This window comes from Strix aluco, chromosome 26 (genome assembly GCF_031877795.1).
Source record: "Strix aluco isolate bStrAlu1 chromosome 26, bStrAlu1.hap1, whole genome shotgun sequence".
NCBI lineage: Eukaryota > Metazoa > Chordata > Aves > Strigiformes > Strigidae > Strix > Strix aluco.
In genome coordinates, this window is record NC_133956.1 from 3945547 (window position 1) to 3964806 (window position 19260).

The following is a 19260-nucleotide window of genomic DNA, read 5'->3' on the forward strand; positions in this document are numbered from 1 at the left end:
AAGATGGATCTGTTTGCCTTAGGAAGGTGCTTGTTCTGTAATGGCGCAGGCTTTTCATTTACCAAGTGCAGGGGAGTGTCTCTGCAGCAGAATCGGGGTCTCTGCATCACTTTAGGAGCACAGGAAAATAATCGAGAGGGGTTGAAGGTTTGATCCGATGAGTTTATCAAGGATTTCCTAAACAGTGTCAGAGGAAATCCAACCTAAAGACAGCAATGTTGGACAGTAACTTATCCTATCTGTAGACAAATGGCCAGAGGGCCTCCATGGCTCATGGAGTTATCACTTGCAATTAAGTCTAATAATTCTAGTTAATAATCTGACCCAAAGGTTTCTTATACTGTTATCACTTGCTGAAAAAAACCCAAGACTGCTTGTCCTGTAACAGCTATTTTGATAAGATTCTTTGCAGCCTCCATAAACTGGTGGGTTTTAGTCTTGTGGTCTCCTAAAAGCAAATGTCCTGTGTGTAGATTTCCATATGGTTTATATGAACTTGTTTTCTTCCCAATATTTTTTTATAGATTGCTGCAGAGCAGTGTATTAACCCCAAGGGTCTGCTAACCACAAGTTGGAGATCACCATCCTAAATTATTGGAGCACTTATCTATTAGCCCAGAAGAATTCACATACTAATCCTCATCTAAAACTATCCCCTCTGGGCATGATCCTCTTCAGACTCAGCACCAGAGCTGAAAACTGCTGAAGCCCTGCTGAAATCACTAACCCCGTGGCATAATTACCAACAGAAGTGACAGTTCAGGCAGCGGGTCCAAAGCAGACCGTTGCTTGTGGGGCTGACATAAACCGTAAGAGCTCTGAGGCAGGTAATGAAAATGTATGACTGTGTTTCATCTTTGGCCAAAACACAGAGCAGAAGCAAAAGAATTTTTTTTTTTTTTCCTAGTCTGTGGACAATGAATAGGATGAAGAGAAAGGCTTTTCCTCCCATGCTCCCACATGATGATTAATCTTCCCAGCATTTGAAGATGTTGGTCATTATTTCCTGGCTTGCCTTGAAATCCACTCTTAAAAAGCAGCAGCAGGAGGATATATTTATATGATGATAGAAGATTTCTGTGAAATATGCATTTGTTTCAACGTTCTCAGAGCAAACCTAACCCAACCCTTCAAGGAGAGCAGAGATTATCACATCTGGGGGAAAGCAGAGACTGCTGCAGACACATGAGGATGTCTTGGATTCAGGACTGACAATGGGCTGCACAGATGGCTGTCAAATAAATGGAAATTCATCCTTTGGGAGATTATTTTCTTTTAACGACTATGCCAGTTTTTAGTGACTGCTAAGAAGCCTGGCAGTTTCCGAAGGCATCGTTCTGGTTGGCTCCTTCTCTGGCTGGAAAATTCCTGGGTTTTGTCAAATAGGGTCCCCTGGCACATTTTTGAGCTGTGCTCAGTCCCCACCAACATAAGATGAGATTGTCACCTCCTGGTTTCTTTCCAAACAGGTCAGATGACTGCAGACTTGTTAGGAAACTTTGAATAGCCAGATTTTACCTGGAAAGGAGGAAAGATCTTCCTGCCCAAAACAACTTGAGATAAAGAACTGCCTCAGACAGAGGGTAATTCATTCCCCAGGATGCCATCGGGACCACCACATCTTATACAAACTACTTTTTTGACCCAAACCAAATATTTAAGCTTGGTTTAAGATTGTTGGGTTTTCTTAATGCTTTTGTTTGTTGAAAACGGATTTTTGTTTCACTTTTCTTAGACAAAACTACCAGCAAAGTTCATCACTGATTTTTCTGCAGTTCTGGTTAGCCTGAACTGCATTTTCTGACAAGTCAACTCTTTTTCTGAAAATTATTCTTAGACGTTTTCCACTTGGGATCTCATTTCTGAAGCCATCTAAAATAGGATGTTGCTCCACATTCACAAAGCAAATTCATTACATTCTTGTGGCCCTTATCTTACTTAAGTAGGGGAAAATGGAATACAGTAATTCTGATGATGCCGATTTTAATGAAAAAAAGCTTGTGCAGCCTGCTGTATTAGTCACCTGGTGTTACAAGAATGTAATAAACTAGAACTGTTTCTGCTTTTTCCTCTGTGCACCTTATGCTATGTTTCTGCTTTTGCACTATTCTTCATCTTGTTTTGTATTTTCCCTGGCACTGAAGAGGTAAGATTGTTGAGACGTAGACCTTTACCATAATTAAGAAAGATTCCTCCTCTTGTGAAAGCTCATTCCTACCCAGTTCCGGTTTAAGAGACATAGGACGGATTGTTATCTCAGATGTGAATGGCTTTTTTCCTTTTTCTTAGAAAACCTGAGGTGGTAGTGGGTTTTATATTGCACAAACGCCTCTCCCCTGCTAGCAGAGAACTGCCATTTGAATTCTCAGCAAGGCTCCCGTGCATCCCTGAATGTGAGTCTTAATTCAGATAATTAATATCTTGTATGTAGGAGTGTGGAGTTAAAAGAAAAGCAGTCAAACCTGCAGATCAGCGCATGATGATGCGTCCCAATTCAGAGCTTTGGGGGCTAGATATGCTGTTTTCTGTGTGTTCAATTTGGCTGGAGCTGCTACAAGCATTTCAACAGCTTCACAGCCGGGGTGAGGGAGCTGCCTTCTCTGCATCAGCCATTCACTCTTGACTGGTAAAGAGGGGGCTTGGTAGCCCCTTGCTTTACAGGTTTAGCCCGTGAAAATTATCACATGAAAACTCTATGCCTGCACAGCACAAACTGAATGAAATCAGGGCAAAATCCACTACTAGCTTATCTGTTTTTCCAACTTACAGCCTGCAAAGCTCCTCCTTGGCAGCACAAGATGGTCAATAGATGCTGATGGGATCATTTGGAGGAGGAGGGAGGCTGCTCCAAAGAGCCATGCCTTAAACATGTCTTTCTACACCTTTATTACCTACTTTATACATTAATTTTCTCGCACCATGTGTAGATTGGTACTCCAGGCTGTGGCTGGAGGGAACTTACTCTGTTGGCTGAAGTCATCTGGGCTATATATCCACTCTGTCTAGGTGACATTGCCATGGTAACATTATTATTACAATTTAGCCTTTCAGGTGTTTTATTAGAATACCTCCTACCAAAACAATCCCAGTAATCCATCAGCACATGGTCTAATCTAACAAGCAATCATGCTTTCCACGCTTTGTTCCTTAAGTAACACAAGGCAACAGCACATTCTCCTAGGTTAAAAGCAAGCTACTACACACACTGTGAAACTGCAATCCACTTTCACACAGCAGATAACAAAGTTCCTAATTATCTAGGCTTCTCAGGAGCCTCATGTCCTCTGCTTGTATTTCTAAAACCTTAAAATAATCGATATCAGACGGATTTCTTCTGTCCTGAGTCATTACAGGCCATCAGGGATTGTTTCGCTCATTCTCACTGCGTGTAGATGAGCCCTGCTTGGAGAAAGTTTAGGGCTGTTGTTTGCATAATGTATCAGCCAGTTTAAATGTATGGATTTCCCCTTATCTGATCACAAGCAGATAAAATGAGGGTAGCTGCAGTGGGCTTGACAGCCTACACACATCTAAGCCTTTAAATAGACATTATTAGACCTGGCTACTTGCAGGTGAGGAAAAGCAGCCTTGGGGCTGCGCGGAGGGGGAAGATGGCTCGGTAGCTTTGTCCTCCCCGCTGGGCCACGCGTGAGGAAGAGCCCAGGGTGGGAAGAGCCAGCAGCTATCCCACACAGCATGAGCCCTCCGTTCCCAGCGGGGCAGTTGGCAGCTCCTAAGATCAGGCTTCAGAAAGCTGAGCAACAAATTAGGCTCCACACCACGGTAAAGTGTCAGAAATCTTTTAACTACCTGCCAAACGATGGCACCTTGTTCTGTCACTGCCGTGCTTGTTCTTTTAGAGGTAAAGGATTCCTTCCTTTTTAAAGCTGGCAATTTCACCAGGTTTTGTTGTCACTATCTATACTTTGTAGTAGCTATCAACAAAGTTTAGGTGTCTGGTTTACATGCTGAGGCTGCCCTGTTTTAAGGATGCATTTAAATGTACTATCCCTTTCCACTTCAATGAAACAAGGATGGGTTGTTGGGTTGGTTTTCTTTCTTTCTTTCTTTCTTTTTTTTTTTTTTTTTTGCAAAACCAACTATGTTGACTCAAACTGTCTGCCAGTAATACAGAGACTTTCTTCCATCTGCCTGCTTTATCCTTCCATTGCTGTGATGCCTAAAAATCACAGGTTTGAGTGGTTCTGAGAGTCAGAGAGGGCTTTTTGGCTAAGGACTGGAGTGCTATTCCAGCACAAGAGAGACATCCCACCACTCCTGCAGCCAGAATGGGAGCATTTTCTACAGTGAGAGGGGGAAAAAAAATCAAGCCTACTTTAACAGATAGGCTGGAGGCTTGAGCATAATTATCTTGCCAAACTCTTTTGCCTTGAGTATTATCTATCACTCTGTAGTTTTTTTCCTCACAGAAAGGTACATATTAAATTCTGTTTTTCTTCTGGCCATAAAAAAAAAGTAATTTTCTCAAAATTATTTCTTTCAGTCCTGCTAAAAACAAGAATCATAATGCAGCAGGACCCCCATCCTTCCAGTAATTACACTCTGCCTCCTAACTCCTTCAACACCCATTTCTCTATTTATTCGGCTTATGTCTGGAACTGCAGTCATACACAGAGACTGGGTTCTCTGTCTTATTATTACACAGGCTAAATTGTTTTAAAAATGTAATTAAACATTTACCTTGAAGACAATGGTTTGTCTTCTTTAAGAAGAATGATATCTTAATTTAACCTAATTTAGAAAACCTTTAATTTCTAAGCATTTACCTTCAAGACAATGTTATGCTAAACACAAAGCAAAACAAAAAGATTTCTTAATTTAACCTAATTAAAAGATAAGCCTTCAACTTTTATATCACTGCTGTATAAAATGAAGAGCTAGGCATAGCCTTTTGGTTTGTTCAGAACTGTCTATTTTATTATCCCTCTGGTTTGTTCTCAGCTGTCGATTTTATTATCCTCCTTGATGCCCCCAAATCCTCTTAGCCAGCAGAGCTATCTAACCTTGTCGGTCCTGGGGCCATCTAGAAGGAGATCAAGGGACCACCACTGCAATAGCGAAGGTTTTTGGTTTGGTGGGGGTTTGATTGGTTTTGGGGTTTTTTTTTATGAGGCTCAGACAAAATGCAGCCTGCTGCTTGAGGTCTCCCCAGGGAAGAGGAGATCTGAGGAGGGTGAAGGATTATTTCCTTTCAGTCTGAGGCCGAGGCAGGGTGTTAGGTGTTGGAAGAAGGGATGATGGAAGCGTGTGGAGCGATGGACTTTTGCTGGTGCTGGTCCCTGGGGGACCACTGATGAATGCACAAGGCACGACAGCAGTAAAAGCTCTCCCAACTGCATCAGTGCTCAAAATAATGTAACCAGCAGCTGGCTTTCAGGTTTCTCCCCCTTCTCCCGAGCTGCCCTGCGAAGGCGTGCAAAGAAGCAAAACCAAATCATCCTTTGCAAGCAGCTCCCCTGGGCTCCAAGAAGCCTGTGGAGCATCTGCCGTGCTCAGCGAGGCTCCTGTGCGACCTGCCAAAACGGAGCAGCCAAATCTACTCCCCTGTCCCTCGTGGTGCAGCTACGGGGCAGGGAAGGGAGAGCAGCTGTGCAGAGCACTCCTCGAGCAGCTGCTCCGGAGGAAACCGTACGTGATGGCTGAGGGATGGTGCCCACATCTTCCTCTTGCTCAGGCTGAACTGGTCCTGCCTGCAAACCTCAGGGGATGGTTCAAAGGACACATTTCAAAATGAAATAATCAAGATGCAAATTTGCCTCTGAGGGTGGTTTCGTTCAAGGTCCACTGGGCAGCCACCAGGCAGCTAAAAGCACAAGGCTTACTTTTCAGTTTTATTTTGACTAGATGGAAACCTGCACCTGTGGAGGTGTAAGGAAGGGTAAGGCAGGATGATCACTGACCTTGGGCATAGCGGGGTCCATAGCAGCTCCTGAATTCTGCTCCTGGAGCTCCTCTGCCACCTGCTTTATATCCCTTAAAGCACTTTTCATAGGAAAATGACAATATAACTGATTCTCGGCTGAACAGTTCAAAATGTGAAGCCCTGCAGTGTGCTCCCGCTAGACCCAGCAATCAGATCAGGTATTTCTTTCCTGCAGTGTTAGTTGTTTATGAAGAAGGAGCACACTGAGTGCAGGAAGATGCAAACAGCAGATGATTTCTTTCCTTGCAGCTCCAGCTCCTTTCCAGCCTACAAAATGTTCTCTTTTAGCTTTTCCAAGTTTAGTCACATCAGTACTTTGGTGGCTGCAGTTTACCCTTTCCTGTAAGCTTCCTCCTCTCTCTCACACTCACAGCACCCAAAAAGCCACATCTGGTGACCTCCTCCACCCATCCAGCTCCGTTTCTGAGCCGTTTCAGATGCCTTCAGTTCTGGGTGGTGCCTTTTTTTCTCTTCCGTTGCTAATTCTGCAGATTTGGGGTTTTTTTCCTAACATTTATGAGCAGAAACACTTTGGTTCACCCTTTTCACTTCTGATATAGTATTACCTCCCAGGGTGACTCAGATTTGGTTAGTGCTTGTATGGTGCATTGACAGCTAAGTTGGGTGATGAGGATTTAAGTATTTTGGTTTCAGATATGCTTCATAGCGGTTGATCATGGGCTCATAAAACCCAGAAAGGACAGTTTTGTGTGCAGAAAGGCGGTTCCCAAACCACGTCTGAGGTCCCTGCTCCCCTCCTCATGTCAGGCAGTGCCTGGCAGGCCCTCAGGGCCGCATCACCCCCCAGGGTACAAAGTCCCTCCTGGGTGCTTTGACTCTCTGGCATACACCAGACCTCGGGCGGCAGGCTATGGGGGCTGCGCGGGTAAATCCGCCCCTCACAACGAGTGAAGGGAGGGAAAGGCGGCACCGGCCGAGCCCTCACAGCTCCCTGAGCCCGCCCTGCGCCCTCAGCCCCTCTTTAAAGGAGCTGGACGCCCCTCCGCCAATCGCAGCGGGGACGGGGCACCCCTCGCAGCCAATGGAAGGCCGGCTGGAGGAAAGGGGCGGGGCGAGGCGCTCCCCCGGCTCGAGCCGGGCAACTGTGGTAAACAAGCGGGCGGGTCTCCCGGCTTTCTTGGCATTTGGAAGCGCCAATGGGCGAGGCCAGGCTCCACTAGCCAGCCAATAGTGAGCGAGGGCGGAGCGCGGCTCTGGAGCCGAGCGTCACGGCGGGCAGAGCCTGGTCTGCTGATTGGCTGGCGGCGCCCCCGCCTCCTCCCCCGAGTGACCGTTGGCGGGAGGGGGCGGGGCGAGGGGCGGGGCGAGGGGCGGGGCTGCCGGCGCTGTCGCAGTGAGCGGCGGTGGAGGCGGGTGGTGCGGGCGAACTGCCTGTGCGGGCACCGGGCAGCGCAGCCCGGCGGGTCCCCTTCGGCGGGGAGGAGGTGAAAAACCAGAGGCCTCTAAGTAGCTTGATGTAGTTAGGTACTTCCCTCCTGGATGCTTGGACAGGCAGGAGAGAGGAGCTGCTCCCTGGAGAGCCCGGCAGGCAGCCAGCCTCTTCCTCTTAATTTAACGGGCACTTGTGAGCGCTGACAGCAGCGAGGGGTTCTCGCTTTTGAGATGCGCGGGCAGGACTGAGAAGATTTTGCTCACTGTAGGACCCAGAGTGGCTTGGATTTGTCAGAGGGGTGAGTAAACGGGGCTGGGAATAGGAAAGCGTCCGCCAAGCGGGTTTGACGGCGTGTTTGGGGGGCAGCGCCGTTCCTACCCGTAGGAGTAGGGGTGATTTGGGGCTTCTAGGTAGGTCCTTAAAACGTGTCCTGCTTTTTGTCGTGGTCTGAAAGTTGAACTCTGTTTCTTCCAGCGCACACAAGGAGGGAATTGGTGAGGGGGATGAATAACTAATAGCGAAGTAGAGGTTTGGGAGAAAGGGGGAATTTGCCGGGATCTATTTAACAGAAACAAAACCCGTAGATTTTTTTTCCCTCAAGAAACTTAGCCCGAGCCGAGCTTTCCGCATGGCTTGTTTGCAGCCCCGGCGTCTCCAGCCCTCTGCGGGCGAAGGCAGCTCCTGGCAGCCTGGTGAGGAGCGGAGCAGCCTCGTCCCTGGCTGGCTGGCTGCTCTGTCCCTGGGCACCCTGCCCCTCCCGGGGTTTTCCTCGCTCCTCGTCAGGGCGCGGACCCTCCTCTTAGCCCCAAGGGCTGCCCCGCCAGAAGAGCCCGGCAGCCCGGAGCTGTAGGGGATGGTGCAGAGCTGGGGGCTGCTCGCAGACTAGAGAGTTGATGGCAAGTCCGGAGAGAGGGAAAAGGAACTAGTGTGGCTGGAGCCGGGGGAGGGACACGGCTGGGGAGGCGGCAGACCCGCCCGGACAAAGGCTTATAAACGCCGGCTGCATCCTTCTTGGTGTTGAATGAACGCGCTCTTCTGTCCCCCCCCGCCTCACAGAAATGCTGCAGCATGAACCCACCGCCTAGAGAGAAAGGATCGCGCCTCCTCGGCACCGCTCCCTGAGCCAGCCCGACAGCAGCCGTCCGGCGGGGAGCCTGCACGGGGGACTGACACCGGGAGCAGCCCAGCCCAGCCGCTCCGCCGCCCGGCTCCGGCGGGATGCCGCCGCCTTCATGCTGGAAGGGGGGACTCTGAACCGCCGCTCCGCGCCCTGCGAACCTCTCGGGCCAGGACCCCGGGCAGCGGCGGGGCCCCGCGGCTTAGCCCGGTCCGGAGTCATCCACGTGTCACCCGCCGGCGGTCCCCGGTGAAGGCGCCCGCTCCAGCCGGTGGTGCGGGGGGACATCCCAGAGCCTTTCGCTGCAGAAGCCAGCGGCGTCCCCCGGGGGTGGCGGCGGAGCCCGCCCGGCCGCCGCGATCCGGTGCCCCATGGTGCTGCTGCGGAAGCTGCCGGGGATGCCGGGCTGGCCGGCGGCGCTGGGGCTGCGGCTGCCGCAGAAGTTCCTGTTTCTGCTCTTCCTCTCGGGCCTGCTCACGCTGTGCTTCGGGGCCCTCTTCCTCCTGCCCGATTCCTCCCGCTTCAAGCGCCTCTTCCTGCCCCGCCGGGCCACCGCCTCCGCCTCCTCCTCCTCTTCTTCCTCCGCCTCCTCCTCCTCCGCCTCCTCCTCGTCCACCCGCGACACCGACCTGCCCCGCAGCCCCCCCGCCGCCGCCGAGCCCCGCCACGCCAGCCCCGCCGCCCCCCGTCGCCTCCGGGAGAAGCTCCGCACCGCCGCCCGCATGGCCGGCCCGCCGGCCCACACCGCGCCGGGCTCCCGGCAGCAGGTGCAGGGCGGCGAGCGGCGAGCCCAGCCCGCCACCGGCGCTCCCCCGGCCCGGGAGACGCGAGCTCTGTTCCGCTTCGACTACGAGCGGTTCCGCCGGAGCCTCCGCCACCCGGTGCGGGGGAGGCGGCCTGGGGAGGACCCCGAGACCCGCGCCCGCAGGATGAAGATTAAAGAGGTGAGGAGACCCCGCGTCGCCCTCCTGTCACGGCCGTGTCCCCCTTCAGTCAGCCCTCAGCTCCCCTCACGGCCATGTCCCCCCCTCAGCTCCACTCACAGCCATGTCCCCCCTCAGCCCCAGCTCCCCTCATGGCCACATCCCCCTTCAGTCAGCTCTCGGCTCCCCTCACAACCGTGTTCCCCCTCATTCAGCCCCCATGTCCATGTTCCCGCTCAGTCAGCCCTTGGCTCCCCTCACGGCCATGTCCCTCCCTCAGCCCTCGGCTCCCCTCATGGCCACATCCCCCCTCAGTCAGCTCTCGGCTCCCCTCACGGCCATGTCCCCCCCTCAGCTCCCCTCACAGCCGTGTCCCCCCTCAGCCCCAGCTCCCCTCATGGCCACATCCCCCCTCAGTCAGCTCTTGGCTCCCCTCACGGCCATGTCCCCCCCTCAGCTCCCCTCACAGCCATGTCCCCCCTCAGCCCCAGCTCCCCTCATGGCCACATCCCCCTTCAGTCAGCTCTCGGCTCCCCCTCACAACCATGTTCCCCCTCATTCAGCCCCCATGTCCATGTTCCCGCTCAGTCAGCCCTTGGCTCCCCTCACGGCCATGTCCCTCCCTCAGCCCTCGGCTCCCCTCATGGCCACATCCCCCCTCAGTCAGCTCTCGGCTCCCCTCACGGCCATGTCCCCCCCTCAGCTCCCCTCACAGCCATGTCCCCCCTCAGCCCCAGCTCCCCTCATGGCCACATCCCCCCTCAGTCAGCTCTTGGCTCCCCTCACGGCCATGTCCCCCCCTCAGCTCCCCTCACAGCCATGTCCCCCCTCAGCCCCAGCTCCCCTCATGGCCACATCCCCCCTCAGTCAGCTCTCGGCTCCCCTCATGGCCACGTCCCCAGCTCAGCCCTCAGTCAGCCCTCACGGCCGTGTCCTACCCTCAGTCAGCCCTCGGCTCCCCTCATGGCCGTGTCCCCGCCCTCAGTCAGCCCTAACAGCCGTGTCCCCCCCTCAGTCAGCGCTTGCCCTCCCCTCACTGCTTTGTCACCCCTCATCCCTTCTCACTCATCCCTCACCTCCCTCACGGCCTCGTCTTCTCCTCGTTGCCCCCACTCTCCTCACACACCCGCTACTTCCCCAGCCTTGCCCCCATTTCCCATACAGGCCCCTCGTGCCCCTTTCTCCCTTCTTTTCCCCAGGAGGGTGACAGGAATTGGGGGGTGTCTTTTTCCGTGGGGGTGTCCTGCAGCGTGGCACTGCGCATGCAGAGCGTGCAGGTGCACATGCTTCCTCTCACCAGAGAGGAAATGTCAGGGCAGCCTGATAGGGTGTGACGAGAAATTAAAGACCTGAAATTAGGCAAAGGGAAATTTCAGCTTGATTATTAGGAAAAAAAACTTGCTTGGCCAGAGGTGTCTGCAGTTGCGCAAGAGGCTCCCTCCTGGGGTATCGGCGTAAACCTGGCTGCGTGACACCAAAGCTGGTAGATGACGAAACTTGCACTGGTCCGTGGGGATGGGGGGGACGAGATGTGCCCTCGCAGAAGTTGGGGAGGAGGCGTGAGGCTGGCTAGCCCTGTAAATCCTTATGTCGGAGTTGGCTCAGGACTTGTTACCCACTAACAGCAACTCGAAGGCTGCCCTCGCTTAGACCCCACCACGCCTGGGCCACCTCGTCAGTGGGGTTACAGGGGTGTAACGGAGGGGAGAATTTGGCCTGGCGCCCACAGCTTGTGCGTAAAAAGCCTGGCAGCCTCGCAAACGTTGCAGAGCAATCTGTGACCTAGTTAACCAAGAGCTATAGATTCTGTGTAGTATTCGATTGTGTTTGTCGTATCTTTTGCTATGATGGATAACCAACTTGGAGTGAATTTTGGTCTAGTAAGAAGTGCCAATAAGTAAAATGCACAGATTTAATTAAGCAGAGTATAAATTTCCTGGGTTTGTTCTCTCACAGAGGCGTAGGCATTCAGCAAAGATGCTGCCCCAGGTTGAACAGAGAAGGAGGTCAGAGTAACACACCGAGGGCTTTCATCCGCTGTAACCTGCGTTTCAAAAGCAGTTTTTTAAAGCTGCCCTCCTGATATCTCTGTCAGTCATTAAAACAAAGGCTGCACCGCTGGTAAAATTCTGACTTCTCTGCCAGACAACCAGACACAACACACCCAGGGGTGCTGGGTTTCTTAATGATCCCAGGCGTGATTGAGCCATCCTTTCATTCCGCATCTCAGCTTCAGGGTGTTCAGAATATTCCAGTACCTGGCCCTCTCGTGCGCTTGGAGTTGCGGAGCGTGTGCTTGAATACGCCGCAGACTCCCACTTCCAAGGTATGCTAGGATAGCACAACATACCCATGAATAACCCAGCTTGCAGTCTGTACAAACAAATCAAATTGGAAATCAAATTTATGAAAGCTAGTGGAATTCACTCCTTTATTTGTAGTTAATTATTTTTTAAATATAGGATTATTTCGAGTTGTATGGATTCAGCCCCATCTGTTTATAACAGCCGTAATCAGTGCTGGGTAGCAGAGTTAGATTTTTCAAGGATGAGAATCCATAAATACTAGTTTTATGCTGACAGCTAATTACTCTTCAAACAGAGCCCTTATTCCTTAAAAGTGCCTGCACTTCTATTTATTCAGAAAGAGAGAGAGAAACAAATATGGTGCTGAGATATGAGACTGAATGTGCAGAACAAGGGATGGTGGTGCAGCTTGTGGGAGAGATAAGGTGTGTCCTTTTTTTGCGAATCAAAAAGACATGAAGAAAACAAACCAAGAGAGGTTAGAAGACAAATGCTGTATAAAAAGAAACAGATGGGTAAAAAAAAAAAAAAATTGCAAGGAAGAAATAAATCAAGTCATGGTACCGCATTTGAGTTAGCAAATACTCTTCACGTGATGTGAGAGACGCCAGCAGAGGCAGGTAGTGGGTTTGCTGGCTGTTTTAAGGTGCTGTGTGCAGTAGCAAGTAGTTTTTCTCTCCTTCTTCCAGTGCTTTAAGCCCTGTAATTTGCTAAAATGTGTTCCAAACTGTCCTGGTACTTAAAGTTTTGTTGTCTTTTTTCCCCCCCTTAGCCCATTCTTACAGGTCAGCACCTATAGAACAGGGAGGATGGATATGGATGGGATTTGTTGGTATTTTTTTTCCTCCATCTGCCAGAGCCTAGATGAAAGCCAGGAGAAAGAACTGGTGCATGATCAAAGACTAGGGCTGATGCCCAACCTAGAGACTTGGAGCTTTTTATTTTCTCGAAGGACCCTTCAATCTGAACAGGAATCCAAGCAGGCGTCTGCTCTTTCCCACCCAACCTCTAAGCTGCTTGGTGCTTCAGCCAAAGAAGAGGGTGTGTCATTAGTTTCTTGGCTGTTACATGTGGAAAGCGTCCTGCTAGACTTTTTCTGCTTAGTTGTCTAGAGTGTGAAACCCACCCCTGTGGTGTCTCCTGCTTTACTGCTGTTTGGGGAAAGCTCTGAGCAGTGCTAGGGGCACTGGAGCTGTTTGCAGATTAAGGAGTCTGGCTGGGGGTATATTTACCTCAGACTTGTGTGCTTTGAATGCCGTGTTTCCTAGTAGCGCAGAAAGGAAAAAGCAAGTTGAAATGGCACATAGAAGTCTGTTAAAAGAAGTGAGTGCTGCCGTGAGCTGAGCTGACGTGTGCATGCAGGTATGCTGCTTTGCACTGGTGGGTAACTTAGCAGAGTGGCAGACTTCTTGGGTTCGACTTAGAGACTTAAAGACAAGTCCAGAGTCAATAAGCAGTTGTTTTCCTGAGAAGAAGAGAGAGCACCTGGATTGCACGGATTGCTTACTGCAAAAGGTCATTGGTCACCTGGAGAATTGCCTAGGATATACTGCTGTGTGGTACTGTGGGCAGCTGAGTACTGTGGGCACTCTGACCTTTTGAAGAAAACGGCAATAAAACCAAATAACAATCTCCCCATGCTGCAGGTTGGGAAACTTAAAAGGGCCTGAGATCATTCATCCCTTAAACTGACCTCTAAAAAACATATTAGTTCTGTAATTGATCAGTCGTGCATGGCTTCAGGGAATAGCTAATTTTTTACATGTGCCCAATACTAATCACCAATGTTCAAAAAAAAAAGAGAAGCGGTTGTAGTCAGAAAGTAACTGCAGAAATGCCACAGTGGGATTCCATATTTATTTGCTCTCAACAATTTCCAGATCAAATTGGCTCAGTGAAAAGTCAAAATGATTTCCCTTCCAACTGCTGCTACTGCAAACTCGGCCTCAGATCTGGGAAAATCAGACTGTGTGGTTTCTGCCTTTTGCATCATAACCAGTAATAAAGATTTTGCTGTTGGAGCTGAGCTGACAGTTTTGCTGATGATGGATGAAGCAAAACAGACTGCTGCTTGCTGTACTGTTGCTGTGTCGGTTTTGTGGGTCTCACAGGTAGGGCAGCGTTGGGGAGAGAGAACAGTATTTCTCTAAAGTATTTTTAGACCAACTCTGCTAATGCCGTCCAGTGCTTAAGGACAACCCCTGTAACCAACCAGCTAGACCAGAAAGAGCCCATCGGTGAAATTAAACTAGCTAGCTTGCTTCCAGTCATGAGATGTGAGAAAAATGTGAACAGTAAAAGAGATTTACTGTTTTTTCTTTTCCCCTTTGGGTACAAAAGGCAAGTTTCCTTGCCTGATGTCTGAGAATACTTAATACCTTAACCTGACAGTATCCTTTGTCCCTTTCAAATAAGGAAATATGTCAAATTCAGGCAGGCTTTTAGTCCTCTGCTGGGATTGTACCCTTGGGTTTGACACATGCATTCATTTCCTCCGGATTAGTAATACTGAAGCCTATTTGTTTTACAGTGCAGTTCTCTTCATCCTGGCTTTTCTTCCTGTCCCCACCTTCATTTGCCTCCCCTTGCTGTCTGCTGTCCTCTAAAAAGATGTATTTGCTTTTGAAAATCAGACCCCAGGGGAAAGAAGGCCATCGGAGTCCGTGTACGCGGGTATCCTGCGTCGCTCTGCAGATTAGCAGGCACCTTCTAAGGTAGAACAGTCTTTTAAACACAAAGATCTCGACAGCATGTCACTAAAAGATAATTGGCAAGAAACAGGAATGTTATCAGAGCTCAACTTTTGCAGAAAGTTACTTGGTGTTGGTTGCTGAGTTCCCTTGGTGTGGTTTTGACAGTCCTGACCAGCGATCCCTTCCGCAGTGAAAAAGCGCCGGGTGTTGGGGCAGAGCTGGGGAAGCTGCGTGTTCTCCTTCTGAATTTGTGCCGCAGCCCTGACCTCTGGTGGGAGAAGTGTCTGGTCAGACGCTCGCTCCGTCTCGCACACCTTGGTGGAGACAAGCCGTGGGTATTCTCCGGGGATTTTACACGGGTGCACAAGCATCGGGAGCTGGGTTGTCATCACCAATTTATTGACAGCAGGGCTTAAAACAGTTCTCACTTTGAGTTACAATTGGCCTGTTGGTACAACGCTGGGAATCACGTCGTTGTCCCTGAGCCATCTCATTTCTGAAGCCAGCAGTAAAAACGTTTCAGGCATTTCCCTTTCCCCACACTGTGCAACTTCTATTCTTCCATTCGGAGAAAATGCCTTTTCTTTCTGTAATCTGGGGATGAACAGTACTACAAGCAAATAATGTAATCTGTCAGTGGCTTCAGTACATGAGTAGCATCACGCACAGTTCTAGGTGGAAGTGCACCTCCCCACGCACATCTTTCTCACCGAGACCCATGGAAAACATCTCGCCCTTTGTGCTGGTCAAATGTAAATCCAGTGACTTCCAACAGACTGACTTTGGACAGTGGGGGTCAAGAAAACCGTTCTCAGTAAAATATTTACTATAATGGAATAGAATGATGATCTCAAACCAGTCAGGTGTACTGTGATCGGATCATAATTCTTTCTCTGAGGTAGAAATATCTTTGCAATGAGAGAATTTCCATGCAGTTTGAAGCACTGGCTGGCTCCAGGCTTGCTGGAATTTTCCTTTGCTCCATGCTTCTCATGCATTTATTTACTGTACCTGTGAAAAAGGTACTATACTGTAAATCCCACAAATGGTGCATACAGTGTATTTTTTGCTTCACTAGCCTCCGGTGGATTCATGCAAACAAAATTTAGGCCTAACCTGTCTCAGCCTCTTTTGGCGGTAGGGTATACAGTTAATCAACTAAAAATGTATTTGTTCTGTAGGCATAATGCATGAGTATGGAAAATCTTTCACATGCTGTGATGCGTGCTGCAGTGCTGCTTGCCTCAGAGATGCCGGTGATACCATGATGCACGCAATTACTGATGTTACTGGAGCTGAGGGCATTTTGGAACACTGTGCAATTTGAAGACATTTGTTCTTATCTACAAAATCTAGCACTGAAAGCACTTGTTCCACAACAACTGAATTTGGTGCGAGACTAGTTTGTAAACTGCCACTTAAAGACAATGCACTGTTCACACAACAGCAAAATTGGAGCGTGGAGCTCTCCCGGCAGATTACAGATAATGACTGAATGCGAGTGCTGGACGTGGTGAAATGAGTTTCCAGGACACACACAGGAATGTTGTGCAGAAGGACCTGCACCTTGCTGAACGACTTCAGTAAAGCCCCATAAGCTCTTTGAAAGTTCTCAAATATAAAGACAAGGGGTTTATGCTGTAACCACATCCCGTAGCTGCGGGGAGCAGGACTGAACGTGGCCGTGCTCTGAGCGGGGGTCGCGTAGCTGGGGGCTGCGCGAGGTGAGGAGGCCTCGCTGTGCCTCGCTGCGTGGTGCCAGTGGTGGGCCAAGCTCCCAAGCGCCCCCCCGTTCTGCCGTCAACCTAGGGACTGTGGGTATGCAGTTGTGCAAATATTTACTAAAAAGCAGTCACCTCGGTTAAGATTCCATCTTTCCAGCCAAAATATTTATAGACTCCTGATTAACTTTTTAATCAACAATTAAATCTGGCCCTTAATAGGAGTAAGATTTCTGTGTCTAATGTTGTTTCCTTTGGATCTGTGTGCAAGGCTTTACCAAATGATGTTAATCAATCATGTTTGGTTTACTCCATTAGTCTATTATTGTTAGATTGTTTATCATTTTGTTTCGATGTTTTTGAATATGTTTTTTTGGTAATTAAAATGATTCCGATTTTAGATGGGAGACCGAGAGGGGGAAAGGAGAAGTATCTTAGATCAGTCTGTTATTTAGTTCTGAATATAAAACTGACATGAAGCTGTCAAAAGAAGAAAGCAGGAAAGAGAATTCACGTCATTGGTGGGAAGAGGAAATCTTGTGCTTGGAGCATTCTCATTTTTAAACTTAGGAAACAGACTAAATTTACATTCCCAAAAAAAGTGCTTTTCACTGAATGCCGTGAATGGATTTGGCATGAGGAGCGAACACACTCCCATGATTGCTGTCTTTACTGCGTATCCCCTTGGCGCTTCAGTTCATCATATGACACAATATTTTGGAAGGGCTCCAGAGAAGCTGTCATGGGCAGCGGTGTCAGTGATCCGTGCATAATGCGAGTGTATTGTGCATGATGGACCCAAACCACTGTAGGAGAGAGAGCACAGTGGGAACACTGAAGGACTGGATAATAAACATCCTCTATTTATGGGACAGGGGTGTTAGTCATTTGTACCCTTACTAAAGGGGGCAGAGCTCCTTCTGTTAATTAGAACAGGACATTTGGTCCTGGGTTCTGTTCCTGATTCGTCATGTCACTGTATGGATCCAGTATGCACCTCTGTAAAATGGGCGCAATTTTTTTTAATCCCTATTCCAGCAAGCTATTATGCAGCAAAGCTGTTTCCTCTCGGGCACTTCAGCATTCCCTGGGAGGACGTTGGAGCGTAAGTAATGTCTAGAGGTTGCACTAAACTGAAGTGACTTTAGTGCTTCCCTTTTGCATCTGCTTATCTTGACAGCAAAGATGCACAGTCCCTTGTGTGTCTATCTGCTGTGTACTACAATCAAAGGAGAGATCTCGACAGTGTTTGAAAAGGAAAGTGTGCTCTTTAGACTTACCTCTTCCCTTAGCAGAGAGGTAACGGAGCCTGGCTTTCTAGGAATGGGAGTCCTGTGTGCTGAACCCCCCGTACGTCCCTTAGATTCCCCCTCATGCAGTTTGGGACATTCCCCATCCTTGTGTTTATAGTTCCTTTGGTGTCACCCCCCCCTGCCCAGTGGTGGCTCTTGCTCCTCCCCGTGTCCCCCCTTGGCTGTGTGGGCCTGAGGCAGTGATCCAGCTCTAGGTGCTTGGTACCCAGAGCTGCCCGCCGCTCAGCGGGCTGTGGCTGAGCAGGGCAGGGGCTCGTGCTGCTCCCCTGCCTTCGGTGGGGCACTCTGGGGGTCTCTGCCAGTCCGCTGGTGATTTGCACTGAACTTTAGTTCCTTTGTGACCTTTACCCTCTGTCAAACCCAATTGAAGTTTTCCAGCTCAGAAGTTACCAGGGAGGATGGGCAGATGACAGCAGAGCAGAAAACAGTTCTCAGGCTTATTTGAGCTAATTGTTCTGATGGTTGTGATTGAGTGGGAGCCAGGAACTCGTTAGTTCTAATCTGGCCTCCAACACTTGTATTGCATGGCCACAGAGCTGTTGTTATATTTCTCTCCCTCTCAGTTTATTAGTGGGTAGAATGATATCCTAAGAGTAAGGCTGCAAAGAATAATAAATGCAAGAGATTTAGAAATTCTATAGCATCTCATCGTGCCAACAGCACTTGCACAGGATGATGATATACAGGGAAGCTATATGTTCAGTACAGCCTAGAGAATGTCTCTTCTCGAAGAGCTGGTACTTGCTTCAGAGGAAGTCAGTGACAGAACTCCCACTGATTTATGGAGCAAGATGGCTCTGAAGACTGTCTGTACTGAGAATTGGAGCCATGTTAGTAACGTCTGAGCAAACCGTGTTTAAAACAGGGTTCTTGCTCTAATTGTGTTAACATGATTTCCCTGGGCAGTAAAGAAAGTGCATAACCATGTACTTTGCAAAGTAACAAAAGATAATTATAATGTAATCACATTTCATCCATCCCAAAACCCTCCTGCTGTCTGGGTTAGCCAGCCCAGCTCACAAATAAAATACTTCCAGTGGAAATGGGATGTTTCTGGCTCTTCCTCCACCTGAGCCTCTGTTTTTCTCTGCAGTTATCTGGGAAGGACACATATTTATGTTGGTAGTTCAGCATTGTGCTAGATGAACACCAACAAATCCTTGGCTGATTTCTGGTGCTGCTTTGGCTTTCTTGAAGGCCTTCCTTCAGTACTGAGACTACGTTAGGATTCCTCAGTCCTGAAACACACTAGTTGTATTTGATTATCTTATATACCAGACATTTGTTCTGCGTGTTAGTGAGCTCTCCAACAACCGGAACATTGTCGCTGCTGGGTGTGGATCTGCCCACTCTCATCAGTGGCTGCACAGTAGAATAATTCAGAAGATTGATTTTTGAAAGGCAGCTCCTTGGCTGGCGTGGGGTAAAGCAGTAGACAGCTGTCTTCTCTTCTGGTTCTTTCATTTCTGGTTTTCAAAGACTTCAATAAAATTTTGAATTGAATATTAAGGTGAGATTTGGTAAGTGGAACAGTGTGGAAGCTTGTTCCTTAGGTCTTGAAAGGAAGCACGGCCAGAGCAGTACTGTGGGAGCCACCTCTACGTTAGCAGGGACATGGAGTCTGTGACCTAGGAGGTGCCTTCTGTCTCTAATTTTGATGGATCTTGATGATTCGTTTCTTTAGTTTATTACCCAGATCCCCCTAACTTGCCGTTTCTTGCTTTATTCTTTCGGCAGTTCATTAATCATTGTCGTATGATGACTGTCTAGTGCAGTGCTGGAATGATGCCAGGGCCAAGCCCTGGTCCCTCTCATGATGGGAGGTCAGGATAAATGAAAGCGAGTCCCCT

General features: G+C 49.3%; 1 protein-coding gene across 1 annotated transcript in view; it reads left to right on the forward strand.

Moving 5' to 3' along the window:
• Positions 1-7287: 7287 nt before the first annotated feature.
• MAN1C1 (mannosidase alpha class 1C member 1) overlaps positions 7288-19260 on the forward strand; it is a 68568-nt gene continuing 56595 nt past the window's right edge. The window contains exons 1-2 of the mRNA XM_074807363.1: positions 7288-7635; positions 8394-9398. Coding sequence (XP_074663464.1) covers positions 8826-9398 — 573 coding nt within the window. The 5' untranslated portion in view covers positions 7288-7635; positions 8394-8825. The remainder of the gene's footprint in view (positions 7636-8393; positions 9399-19260) is intronic.